Source organism: Paramormyrops kingsleyae, chromosome 12, assembly GCF_048594095.1.
Source record: "Paramormyrops kingsleyae isolate MSU_618 chromosome 12, PKINGS_0.4, whole genome shotgun sequence".
NCBI classification, from domain to species: Eukaryota; Metazoa; Chordata; class Actinopteri; order Osteoglossiformes; family Mormyridae; genus Paramormyrops; species Paramormyrops kingsleyae.
Window position 1 is genome coordinate 23,063,911 of NC_132808.1, and position 14,039 is coordinate 23,077,949.

The window sequence follows — 14,039 nt, forward strand, 5'->3', positions numbered from 1 at the left end:
GGGGGTATAATGAATCTGAGACATAAACTTCGTCCACACAAAACGATGAATGTGCCAACACTCATTTACCTTAAGTGCACGATACTGGAATGCCGCCTGTCCATAAGCAGCCATGAACCCAACTCATACTACTAAAGGGCTCCTGAACTGAGAGGTGCATGCTGGGAGGACACTGATGCCTATTCAAACAAGTCTCGCACTGCAGAAAGCTGATATGCGGGAGGGGCACTCATTCCCCCCCCATCAATGTTTGTCTTTAGATGACATTTTATGAGGGTAAGTATTTACCGGTTCATATTGACGCAGCTTTGCTTTAAAATCCAACTAAGACTAACGAAACTCTAGTGGTCCCAAGAGGGTCAGTTTTATATATCAGACAGATTGAGAACTGGAAGCTGACAGTTGCAAACAATTAAAAAATAATTACGCAACCGTGATAAGCTTAATTTAATATCAATTATTCCAGTTCTATTCAATATGTTATCCTGAAATGTTGCCTTTCTAGGTAAAATAAATGATGACTTATGGCTGGAGGAGGATTTACCTGTGGTACAGTGACACTGCCCATGAGCGCCCCCACCTGGAAGTCCAGCAACCATGCATACTCTAACGTGTCGCTGCCTGGTGGCAGGCCCTCCGCCGAAAACATGGCGTGGGCACGCATCTGTAGACCAGACAGGCTGATGTAGCCGTCCCGTAGGGGGCTGTCTGCAGCGGCCCGCTGTAGGGACAGAGCACGGGGGACAGGGGGCGATCACACACAATGAGATTCTGCACAGGCGTGTCCCATCCTACGCTACGAAAGTACAAAAACGCCGAAGTAAATAGGAAAGACATTAGGGGACCGGACTGACTCCTCACAGATCTGCCAAGCCTGGAGTAAAAATTAAGTAAGGAATAATTGACGACGGGCCGTTGAATTATTAGAAAAATAATGTACACCCGAGGTGGTGATGCGGCCACGACGCGAAGCTTATACTACGGTTGCCACACCTCAAGACATCGATCAGATGATATATTTCAAGGGATTCGTCCGGTTTTTCTACTTAAATCGCTATTGTAAGTAGGATTATTTCTTCCGCATCTCATCCAACGACTCTTTTGCTAGTTCCAAAACGTCATTAGCTGTTGTTTTGGTGTTTTCTTCGTGTTTTTCTCCCTCGAGTATGTCTAGCTGTTCTTCGCTGATCGTTTTATGTCTTTTGTTGTTGCCGGCTGCCTTTGATGTCCGCTTCCGTTTATGTTGTTTTTCATCTGGATACTGGTAACCAGTGGATACTGGTTTTTCATCTAATACTGCTGCAGCCCAGTTGTTGAAAGTTTCATATTCACCGTAAATATTAAAATTTACTTTCGGAAAATCGTCTGTCATGTTGTTGTTTTTGTTAGTCCTGTGTGCTGTATAGGTACTGTATGCTAATTTCCGTTATCACAGTTAACTATGCGAAGTGATATGGAACTGTAATGCGGTCAAGAGAGCTGCCTGGAACTACGTTCACCGTGCGTTTCCCTGAAAACAATTGCACACCTCAGAACGTTCGTCAGCCAATCAGATTCAAGCATTCGTAGTATAATCACAGATAATGACTCAAAGGCTTCTTCCTGACATGGCAGAAATGACAATGACAGGAGAGTCTGAACGGAAAACTGTTTCCCAGCAGTGACGGGAAGCTGACACCCAGCTGTCACAGAACCTGGGACACCTTCATACCAAGCATTCCAAGAGCAAACCAAAACCTATTAGTCTAAAGTTAAAGGCTTACGGAGTTCAACTTTCTAATGACAGTAAACAAAAGTATTTTAAAGTTAACGACTAATTGGACGCAATTAAGTTCTCATTTTCTCCCGGCTTTATAAACTTGCCGCCCTAGTTTAGGAGATGTTTAATGTACAGACAATCCCTACGTTACGAACGAGATCCGTTGCCTGAGTTTGTCTTTATGTTGAATTTGTAGGTTAGTCCGAAAAATAACTCAGTAAATAATTATACCGTAATAAAATATAATAACTACTGTAGTTTACCTTGTGCCGGCAATACAATATTTTCATGAGCACCACTAAGTAGTACATGTGTTTGTTATTATAGTCCATTGTATTTAATGCAATTTTTTTATTTATTTTTTTACATAATAGGCTTTACAGCAATCTGTTCGTAAGTATGAGTTGTCCATATATCGGACGTTTTTAACCCAGGGACTGTCTGTATTGAAAAAACCTTATTGACTGTTTCTTAAAGACGGAAAGTGAGGTCTGACTATTTTCTGTGACCATAGGCAAATGTGTTAAATTACCGATTTTTGGTGTACAAGATGACTTTGATTACATTCATAACGTGAAGCCTGACAGCAATGTTAAACCACAGGGCTAAACTTAAAGCTGGGATTAAACCTTAAAGCTGCCACCCCATAATGCTCGCTCACCTGACAGCCTTCGCTGACGAAGACGTGTATGGGAGAGAGAACCAACTGCAGCAGCGTCTCCCTGTAGCTCTTCTTCATCTCAAAGCAGAAGCGCTCCATGTAGCCATGCGGACACTCGGGCTGCCCGGCGTCGCAGTGCTGCAGGTACGAGGGACGAGAGAGAACGCGGTCAGGGACAGAGACTGTCCGCGTGCTCAGACTGCACCAGCAGACGACCCCTCCACAGCGCCAGCAGTGCAGGAACAAGAACTCCCTACAGCTGTGATGTTTAGGCCGTAGGTAATCCTCAATTACAATAAAGTAGCAGACGCAGGATTTGAAATTCTTTTCACACTTATTAAATAGCTTCCTTGTGCTAAATGTCCCTTCATTTTCCTTTGAAATAACAGTTTCCATCATGAGTCTAACAAGTAAGTACTACATTATAGTGACAGTAACCATATTAGGAATAAAAAATAATTCCACTCAGGCATCAATTAATCTCCCCTGGACAAACACAGCATAAAGATGCATGTGGACCTGCCTTTAACCTGGCTGCACCATCCATCTCCTCTCACCCACTCAACAGGCCCCAGACCATGTAATACCTCTCATTTACAGCCTCCGAGCCCCGGCTATGCGTGGACGGAAGAGAGCAAGGACAAATGACAGGTTGTTAGTCCTCCCGTGAATGGTAATTTGTAATCAGGGGAAGCTCCCACCTGCCTACACCTCAGGTACATGTGGCAATTATAATTCAAGCTTGGCAGAGAAGCAGCTGATTGTGAAGGCAGCTTTTGACTATTTTAGTTTTTTGACTGCATTCCTGACACGCACGAACGCGCACAAACGCGCACAAACGCACGCAGCACCAGCGCTCACCACGGGCAGCCGGCCGTGCACTTTGTACATGTTGACGAGCACGGTGATGTTCCAGGGCCGCAGAGCCAAGGGGTTGAGGGGGGCGCGGCCCTGGCGGCCCCCGCACTCCGGGGCCTGTGCGCCCGGCGCCGTCCAGCCTGAGCTGGAGGAGGGCGAGCGGGAAAGCGCAGGGTCGAGCCCGGCCTCCTTAAAGTCCGTGTACATGTCATCCTCCCCAAAGTAGTTCTCCTGAAATCACACGAAAACAATAATAATAAAAAAGGTTAACCAGCCCAGATCTCACTTACATTACAAATCACAGAGTAGACGGGACAGAGAAAGGGACTGACGCGGACAAAAACTAAATATTAGATGATGAAATCAGGACCTGTTTGGCCTTATCGTGAAGAACATCATCAAGGAGCAAGTCTTTTAGTCTTTTAAAACAGCTACATAAAACACTAATACTCCAGAGAAAAGTGATCCACTGGTTACAAGTGGAAAAATGATTACCACTGAAACAGCCAGACTCATACACATTAACCTCAGGCACAACTGCAAAACAAAAGCCTTCCAGTTAATCCTGTACATTACTGCAGGGCAAAACAATGACAGGCCAGATGCAGCCAATACAGCTCCCAGTTATGGAGGGTGGAAGGAATGCTCAGGAATTCCAACAAAACAAACACACCAGAGTGACACTTCAGATACATAGGGCTGTCTGTCAGTGGGGGTGACTGAGTCCGTGTAGCTCCAAACTCATCACTAGGGGGCCAAAGGAGTGGAAAACCTTCCAGAAACTTTCCTTTACATGGAAAGTTAAGCTGGGGAAATCTGGAAATATTCCAAGTTGGAAACTTTACATCCCTACTCATCACCCAATCACCATCTACCACCGATTTCGATTGCATTAGTGCCACCGCGACAGAAACACTAACAGGCTAACGACGCTTTATGAATGGCTGTGTGGTAGCACCTTGATGGCATAGAATGCCCTGAGCAGAGGCCCGTAGAAAGTCATCTGGGAGCCGGGTGACATCTCCATCTCCACATGCAGGCAGTCAGGGGGCAGCTCTGTGGGGTCTACTGTAGGGGGCACTGTGCAGTCCCCCATCTCGGGACCTGGGGGTACAGAGGTGAGAGATCGTAAGGGAACCCGCCCCCCTGAAAAACATACATAAAATTACCACCAACGACACACAACCTCCTCAAAACATCGAGTGCTGTTCAAAGCCATGAAAAAGGATTTTCAGACCAAAACTGATGAGAACTCAGAATTCATTCATTGCAGGGGTGTAAAGATGTATCAATCCATTGTGATGAATCGATTTTTCAGGTGACGATTCAGCTGCATCAGTCTGTAACTGAATTGATTTTTGCCAGCAAAATAAAAATAAAAATTCTTAGAAATAAAGATACTCCTACAACCATGTTATATGCTCTCGCATTCATGAGCTGTAGGTAGATCCTTTGCGCTACATTGATAATCACTTTTGGGAAAGAGCCATTTTGCAGCACAAAGCAGTCTAATGGTTAAGATTTGAGAAATGCTTCTCTCTTGAACACTGCTAATGTATGTAGCAAAAACAGTTACAAGACCAGGTAGCCAAGTCACTAGCTAAATAAAAAGCAATCTTAGCCTCAGAGATGAACGATATATTGGTTAACATACTGTACCTGTATCGGCTGACATTTGTTAAAACAATATCGGCATTGGTCTGATGTGTCAGTTTTGGCTGATATTGTTGACCAATATTTATACTTTAGCTCTGTTGCTGCTAATTTTGAATATTGGTAAAGACAAAATTACTGAAATGGAAATAAGGATGATTGCATTGTACGCTCAGCCGTTTCCAGCAGAGGAGGACGAGGGATTTTGTCGCCTCATTACCCACTTATGTATAAGAGGATGTACAGTCCCTCCAAATGTTTATCATTCGTTATCAAATCTGGCCCACAAATTTTTTAATTCTGTGGAAAAATGTATCTTCCACCAATCTGCGTCGGACAGCTTGGTAAATTTCATTGCCAGCAACCACCCCCCCCCCACCCCAATGATATCAGTGAGGTTAAAAGAGTTTGAATTCAGGTTAACAAAATAAACGAACACATATGTCCAACGAGTTAGACCCCTGATTTATATATTAGGAACAATATTTCAACACTGTTATTTTCCATTTACCACACTGCTGGGAGCACAATATGGTGCATGACCACCCATAATCAGCATACATAAACGACAACAAACAAAAAATAACAAAAAATAATAATAGCAATAAAAAATAAGCGCCTTATATTACTACAGAGTACGAAATAACCAAAGCAGAACCTTAATAAAGACCAATAAGGCATAATAAGGTTTGCCATCTCTAGATCAGTCTCTTTGTAGAGCAGGATCTGGGTTATCAAATTAGCAGGACGGTGACGTTTGCAGGGAGTCCACTGCAAAACGGATGGGGACCAAGCTTGACGGCTTTGCCGATAAGCCAACGCCTTCCTGCATCATTGGCCCAAAGTGGCGTCTGATGTCACCGTAAGGGATGTAAAACAATAAGGCTTACACGTAACAGAGCACCTGCGTCACACCAGCTGTGTGCCAATATGAGACTTAGCTATACCCAGCAAACCTTAAATTAAACCCTCCCCCACCCCAGCCTGACCACCTTGGGCCCCTTCTCAAAATAAAAGCAAAGATTTGGCATCAGCGCTGCCTGGGCAAAGCAGTCAATAGATGACTTAACTCGTACGGCCTGTTTAAAAGCTGCGGTTAGGACATGCCCATGTACCGGGTAGGAGAAATCGCAGAGGCGGGGTACGACACTCACAGGACAGCTTCGGCTGGGTCTTCTGCTGGTAGATCGGGTGCCAGGTGTAGGCGAAGGTGAGCAAGAAGCTCGGCACGTTCCAGCAGTCCACCCAGCTGTCTCTGCAGGACACGAGAAGCCATGAGGAAGATTAACGTCAGGGTGGTGGTCAGTGCCAACACTATTAACAGACACCTCACATTTAATACCTGGGAAGAACCTTTACAGACCTAGGCAGGAACTGATGCTCCTAAAGTAATTTTTCTGGGACGGTTATTCAGATTCGGGTGTTATCATATACTTATTTATACAATCAAATTACAAATGTCGGTATGGGTTTTAATCAAACGGGCCTGGTTCAGCTACACAGAAGGGGCGATACTCACTCGGGCTGGGTCATGTTCCTCCAGCGGGGCTTGCCGGGCTTGGCGGCTCCCGCTTGGCCGTCCGGGGGGGGTGATCGGAAAGCCTGGCAGTCCTGGGCCAGGGTGAGGAAGGGGAACCTGCTGGGGTGGCAGTCGGGCAGGCAGAGCCGGAGGTCCATGTCGTCAGCCTGTCCGGACAGAGAGCCCATCACTCGCCAACCCTCCTACATCCTACTCTAAGGGAGGGCGGAGTTCCAAGGAGTCACACTTACTTTCAAGGAAAACTTCAAGTCACAAGTGGCTGGGACGAAGTCGGTGAAGGGCAACATAAAGCTGATGTCGAGGGTCTGTCCACAAGCGGCCAGGTATACTGCAGGGCAAGAGAGGGACAGGGAGGGGGGCTCTCCGGTTATTTCCGGGGTATCGTTTTTATACTGCTGTCAGCTACCGGAATCACAGGCTGCTCAGATGGGGAGTAAAGGTTCACCCTGGAAATGGACTGAAAATGTCGATGCCCTGATATTCACTGCAATATCAATTTCCAGTTATGCTCTTTAATTCCCTCATGCAATGTCAGATTCTGGCATCAACAAAACTGGACAAATTCATTTCATTTCCTGCAACGGGCTCAAAAACTGGCCATACAAATGATGTCACCCAAGTACCTCTCATGGGTGAAGGAACAGGTGGGCAATTTCATGCAAAGGTCTGTTTGATGTCACATCCATGATTTGATGCCATGAATGCTGATAAAATGCTATGCATTTCTAGCCGGTACATTTTGAGAATTGGTCTATACTCAACCCAAGATGTTACATGAAAAGACATGCAAACTGACTCATTGATACTAAGCTTTTCCATGCTCTAAAGCATTTTGTTTGCCAATACAAGTCTACGGATGGATGGGTAGATGGATGGATGGATGGATGGATGGATGGTCACGTCCATAATTTCTGGACCTACATACAGGAATCCAAGATAAAAACATGTATAACGTTCTGACCATTTTCTTGTTGTTTGGTAGAGCAGTCAATCCAGTTGTGCTGATTTGCAGCCCAGATCATCTCAAATTGGTGGAAGTGCAACTTGAACTGCCAGGTGTAAGGGACAAAGGAGTAGATATCTGGAACACTGTCACTCGCCCAGTCCTGGATCAGGTCTAAGGGAAAGCAGAGGAGAAGAGAGGTCCTATTTAAATCTTCACAACAGTGAGTAGGCTGGCTTACAAACAATGCATATCAATTACCATTGAATTATAGTCAACCCACAGTTCAATAAACTTATTAAAAACAATCCATAACACTATTAAGGGATCGTAGTGAATGAGCGAACAAGTGCTTTTTCAGGTCCTGGAACTCCTTTATTTTCTTCAGTGCATCATTTCCTCCAGGGTGAACCTCCCTCATATGCCATTTTCATAAAATGTTCTCAAGAAGATCCCAAAACGACAGCCCATAAACACCCACACTTCTTTCAGCAAAACCGCCCCGTTTTCCTCAATTAGTCATTTTCAATTAAATCTATTCCGAAAAATCCGTTTATAATTCCAACAAATTAAGGCGTGTCCCTTTTTTTGCGCACATCACGTGTCATCAGGACGGCCGAGGGGCGTCCAGAACAAACTGCTCCAAGCTCACCTGCAAAGAAGTTCTTTTGGGCGTAGATGAAGTGGTAGGTGGTTTTGTACACCTCAACTTCACATTCCCAGCACTGGGGCATGTTCCACACCAGGGGATAACAGGCGTTGATGTGAAACTGAAAACAAAAACACTGGTGAGAAACAGAAGCCTGATGCCAATGATTTATATATTGTTTTGCACAAAATCCCACCTGCTCAAATAGATCATTCACACACATGAAGTAAGGCGATCGATTCATGATTGATTATCTGACTGCAATTACACAGAAGTGAGGTTTCAGAAAAGGACCACTTGTCAAAAAAAAAAACACAAGTAAAACAGGAAGCACAAACTAATTGTAATTGTAATTGTAGACCACATGGTTATTCAGGGACTGGGATCATCACATCTAGAGCTTTTGATGCAAGAACAATTTAAGGAACAATGGCAGGACATAACAGTTCACGGCTCAAGAGCGTGGGGTGTCACAATCCAGCATCCCACCCTCCGTGTGCAATGTGACATCCCCCCCCCCAGCTCTGAGGCACCTCCAGCTAACGTTCCTGGTTGCGCACCACAAGGTTTTGAGTGGAAAGCTCAGGCTCCTTAGCCTGGAAGTGACCCTCCTTCACTGGAAACAGCACAATTATGGGAATTTAATTTCCTCGATCACTTTTTCTCCTGCGCAGTTCAGACATACCCATTTATTGTTAAAAAAAAAAAACACTTTCTGATTAAAGTCTGATCTCCAAGATAAAAGACTCAATTTACCTACAGAGCAGTGTATCATTGATCACCCATGACCAGGGCCAGTCAACAAGAAGGGACACGGGTACATCACAATCGATATTTGCAAACAGAAGCGTCTAAGAATACGGACCGGGGGACTGGGCTGGGGTGTGTGTATATGTGGCTCTGAGATGGGTCTGCAAATTCCCACCACTAACAGCAGGACTAGGACTCCAGCAACCTGAGCACACTGATTACTATTAATTCAGTGGTATATAGCCAGTTCCTGGCTATAAATTAGGGTAATCAGAAGTCAAGCATCACAGACTGTTTCTCCATTACTGCCTACACAGATCATTGCAAGGAAAGAACAGCTATAAATGGTGAGAGTTTAAGGGGCCTGATTTGGCCCCAAGGCGAGCCAGACAACCTTATTGCAACAGAAAGTCTCATCTGATGATGAGAACGACCTAAAAGCATGACATCATGGCAAAATGACACGATGGCAGAACGCATGCTTTTAAACCGTAATCAACGGCACAGACCAGAAGGCAGTGGTGGACGACACTCAAACTCACAGCCAGCATCTCCGTCTCCAGAAGGGTGCGATACTGCATGCTGCTCGTAGTGTCCACGTGCAGGAGCTGGCCCTTGATGGAGGTGGTATAGTCTGGGGGGGGGGGCATTTGGGAAGGTGCAGAAGAGATATCACTGATTAGTGCCAAACTCAGACCAAAACATGCAAGCAAGACCCTAGAGGATAGGAAAGTTAGCAACCATAATGCTATTAGCCAACAAGGAAGAGAAAGCATGAACCATAGTGATAAGAGGAGAACATGATGCCTCATGTTCCTAAAGCTTAGCCAGGCTGGTCACGTGGCCTGTCTTGAGAACACTTGCCATTCTCCCCCACAACCATGGGCACGTTGACTTCCAGGTAGGAGCCCGCTCCGACGTTCACGTGGACCACGCTGGTTTCCTGCGACACACCCGCAGAATTTGCATCGGTCAGGGCAACTTTCCATGCTACGATTAAACATTTACAGGTGTCATCACGGATAAATCGGCGCTAGGCGGCCGATAACGCTTCTGATGCATTAATCCCGAGGACTACAGCCTACAGCAGCTATTAAACCCGTCTTTGGAGATAGCGAGTCTCAACCCCACGGACCTTTTTCTGTCATCCACGGACCTTACACCCACCTTGTTTTTGCTGAAGAGCAGATCGATGGTGGCATCGGCGATAATGTTCATGCGCAGCTCGAAGGCCAGGATCTGCCGCAGCTGTCCGGGGGGAGCCGGCTCGTTCGCCTTCATGGGCTGATAGTCCGGCGGGAAAAAGAACTTCCAAAGGCAATCCCTGCGACAGGATCATTGTGTTCCACTCAGAGGGCTGCCAATCATATGCATGATGTCTTTGTTGCTCTTCTCTGCCTGTTCTAGCACCCAGAAAAACTGGACACAACCCTGGACAATGTTGTTTTTTTAGTTCTTGAATTTACACACTATTACCGTAGATCTGACCAGGCAGAAGTCAAGCTACCGTGTTGGGTTTTGAATGCAAGTTACAGGAAATAAAGTAAAAGAGGACGTTAAAGATCAGCTGATAATATAATCCTGAAATACAGTAAGAACAGAAAAAAAATTGGAATAAAATCCCTCATAAGAACAGGTCATTCAGTATTAATATTACCAATGCAGTCCAGAGGATATAAAATGCTCATCATTTACCATGTAGCAAAAATCAATCACTGAATAAGAGTCCAATGCCGTAACCGGTCTCTAATTTAATTTAAACCTTGGCATTAAACGATGAGGGATTTCCTTACTGAAGTTTGACACATTCCCATTCTCACGGGTATTAAAGCTCACAGCTCTCAGTCAATTCAGGACGGGCCCCGTGATGCTGAAAATCAATACCTATCTGCTAAGTTGATAATCTTCATGGTCTGAGAATATATCACACTGAAATCTGGTGGCTTGCCATTGGTTCAGAAACGGAGACCCCGCCCTCCCACGTAGACACGTACCTCTGGCGGTCGACCCAGGGCCCGTAATTGAAGCTGGTGCCTTTTCCGCAGACGACGTCCAAGCCCCAGCAAGGGGGCAGGTCCTGGAGTTCGTCCTCATTGCTCCCCCCCGCGGCTCTGTTCCCTTCCTCCTCTGGGACCAGGCCTATACACACACACACGCACACGCAGACACACACGCACACACACACACAATGAGATACCTGCTTACCCAGAGTGCAGTGCATAAAGTAGCGTTACAGCACCTGCTTCATCGGTGTAATAGTAGATGTCGACATCATTTGACTGCATGACCACAAAGCCCTCTCCCATCAACCTTGGAGGCCTGAAGAAACACATTAAACTCATATCATGGTCTGGTCCACAGCTTCCAAACACGAGGAATGAAACTCAACACAACGTCCATCTTAATTACATATGAATTCTTTTCTCGGGGATATTGTAAAACAAATAAAGCACGTACAAATGATTTATAAAGGACGTCAAGCTGACAGTGAATTCTAAGCAGATCAATAAAAAACACTTTTCATAAGGATACTTCATAACATTAACATCACCGTACTTTTAAAAGACATCTTTCACTGAGGAACCTTACTCTTCCAGGCATATTTTACAGGCCTTCAGACATTAATGAAAACCCCTTAAGCTGAACGTGGGTTCTGAGTAGAATTACTGTCATTTACATTTGTAGGAACAGTGGCAGAGGACAGGAGCTGAGACAAAGATCAGACAGATTTATTCTCTTGAACTTGTGCTCCTAAAGAGGGAAGTGACTTCGGAAAGCAGGGTCATCAAAGTGGTTTTACATGATACAAGTTTCCTGTGTCCTGCAGACGTCAGCTATGTGTAACAGTAGGAGATTGTGTATGCACAATACGCACACGGGTAAACACAGTCAAACTGGTTTGGCAGGAGGTCCCAGTGCCCGCAGCTATAACAAGAAACCACATGACAACCTTATTTTTACACTCTCACTCCATAGCATGAGGAACTCCTACCTTCTATCCTTTGAGACAAAACACCATATCCCATCATGCAATGTGGGGAGTGGCGGGGGAGGGGCTTACTCATCATTCTGGGGCCCTGTATTTCTGGGGCTGGGCACCAGCATCACCCGAACGTTCTCCAGCGTCCCCTTCAACATGTGCATGAACTTGTCCAGGCGGCTGGATGGTGGCTTGGTTGCGTAAGTCAAGAAGGCGTCGTCAAAGCTTAGGCAGAGGGTCTGAGGTAGGTAGTGGTTCCCGAAAGCCACACGGCCCTGACAGAAATGAAAAACATGGCGGGGATCGGTCATGCTTGTAGGGCGGGGTCTCCGTTTCTGAACCAATGGCAAGCCACCAGACTTCAGTGTGATATTCTCAACTGTGCGTCAAAGCAAGCAGGGAAAGTTGACGTTAATCATGGTGCAGTGGCTATGAAAACTCACTGCAAGCTGGAACAGAGAAGAAGAATTATGAAACCAGGAGGGTGGGCAGAAAATGCTGACACCATCACCACGAAGACTTCAGGGGACGGAAACAGCTGTGCATGTAGGCGTACTGCGTGATAAAGCCAAGTCAAGTCACGGTTATAGCTCAACTACGCCATTTAATCAGACCACTGTCCTTGTCCCAGTATACATGCATGGGAGGGGAATCGATTTATTGACCGAAGTATGTTTGACTCTGCGACAATAGGTAGTGATATGGCTCCTTTCAGCTTGTTAGTATCGGGATTTTTCCGGGTTGACCTATTATGTCACAGACGTAAAAAAGATAATAAAATGAATAATAATGGATGCATGGACAAATGAAGTGACACAAGCTTTAATTACGAGCTGGTCGAGAGAGATGGATATAAAATCAGGATTAAACAAGAACATGAATTTTGTATAATATACTATGACAAAACAGTATTTTTAAAAATATTTCAATTATTGCAGTGTGACTTTATTGTTATAAATACCGGGGTATTTATGAAACAAAAAAAGGACAAACCTGTCTAGGAGTGATTTAAACAACAAGGATGAAAATGATTATGATCGCCTCGGAGAACGCCTGCAGCGCTCATGCAAAAGCAAGCAAACTTTAAACTGATTTTTAAACATATACTACATAATCTTGTAAATGTGCTGACTGCCGAACACAAAAGCGATGGGCCCCCGTGACTCTGAAGTGGCTTCAGATGGTTGTGTGGGGGGAGGCGGAGTATTACTCACAGTACTTATATTAACTTTAATGACAGGGATGAGGGATCTCCAAGACGATGCAGGGTCCTGCGATTCAGTGTTAATATTAACCCTGAAAAAACAACAGCGGAAAATCAAATAAACATTTTTTATGCGTTTCCTAATCGGGTATTTAGTTATGGGCCTTCTAGTCATGTTTATTTCTTTGATTTGTACATAGGTAAAAATTTGTGTCTGGTAACACAGAGATTTAAACCTCCTGCCTTAGTATCTCAACGGGGTCCTTGGGGAACCCAGGCCATCCACATTGTTGCTCCCTCCCAGCTCCCAGCGCAAAAAACGTGGACTGTCTGGTGGTTCCCGAGGGCCGGGTTGACAAACACTGTCCTCAGATATGCACAATATTAGATTTATGTCGATGTTTGACATGTTGGGATTTTGAAACTCGTTTTGCCAAATGCTGATATATACACATTTTTTTTTTTTTTTTTTTTTTTATCTCGTTGCAGAAAAGAACACCAAGTCTGTCCGGTACTCGAAATCACCTATTATTCTTATTGTCATGGCCTACTTGTATACAGACATAAAACAAGACCAGTAACATTTAATTCTACCCTAAATGTTTCATTTTACAAATGCAGACATTCACTCATGAAAAACAAAGAAATTATTTCAACTTGGACTAGATGCAACTTATATGCCAGTGCCGTACTTTATTTACGCAAAATAGTAACAGCCAAACTAACACTAAAAGCAAGCCAGTGTATTTTCCTTCGAACTTTTCAGACTTTAAGTCTTTGTGCTGTTTTGGATGACGGCTCGTGAAATGTGTAATTAAGCGACTGTAGATTTTCCCCTTCCTGCATCTTTGGTGGTTTACAAGCACTGCAAATAGCTATCCTGTTATCCATCATTCCATCCATTCTCCAAACCGCTTATCCCTTCTGGGTGGCGGGGGGTCTGGAGCCTACCCCAGAAGCTACGGGCACGAGGCAGAGAACAACCGAGGACGGGGGGGCTAGCAGCTATCCTGTCATCGATACTTCAAAATACTTTGATATA

General features: G+C 44.9%; 1 protein-coding gene across 4 annotated transcripts in view; it reads right to left on the reverse strand.

Annotated features, from left to right (window-relative positions):
* LOC111835526 (bridge-like lipid transfer protein family member 1) overlaps positions 1-14,039 on the reverse strand; it is a 77,933-nt gene that overhangs the window by 45,555 nt on the left and 18,339 nt on the right. For 2 of the 4 annotated variants that reach the window (XM_023795956.2, XM_023795952.2), the window contains exons 7-22: positions 13,008-13,089; positions 11,875-12,068; positions 11,053-11,132; positions 10,808-10,952; positions 9,981-10,137; positions 9,678-9,756; positions 9,356-9,447; positions 8,067-8,184; positions 7,433-7,588; positions 6,702-6,799; positions 6,451-6,617; positions 6,086-6,186; positions 4,237-4,382; positions 3,282-3,509; positions 2,421-2,558; positions 545-721 (exon numbers count right to left, since the gene is read on the reverse strand). In XM_023795956.2, coding sequence (XP_023651724.2) covers positions 545-721; positions 2,421-2,558; positions 3,282-3,509; positions 4,237-4,382; positions 6,086-6,186; positions 6,451-6,617; positions 6,702-6,799; positions 7,433-7,588; positions 8,067-8,184; positions 9,356-9,447; positions 9,678-9,756; positions 9,981-10,137; positions 10,808-10,952; positions 11,053-11,132; positions 11,875-12,068; positions 13,008-13,089 — 2,158 coding nt within the window. Of the gene's footprint in view, positions 1-544; positions 722-2,420; positions 2,559-3,281; positions 3,510-4,236; positions 4,383-6,085; positions 6,187-6,450; positions 6,618-6,701; positions 6,800-7,432; positions 7,589-8,066; positions 8,200-9,355; positions 9,448-9,677; positions 9,757-9,980; positions 10,138-10,807; positions 10,953-11,052; positions 11,133-11,874; positions 12,069-13,007; positions 13,090-14,039 lie in introns of all 4 variants that reach the window. The other 2 variants (XM_072697725.1, XM_072697726.1) reach the window with 1 other exon arrangement.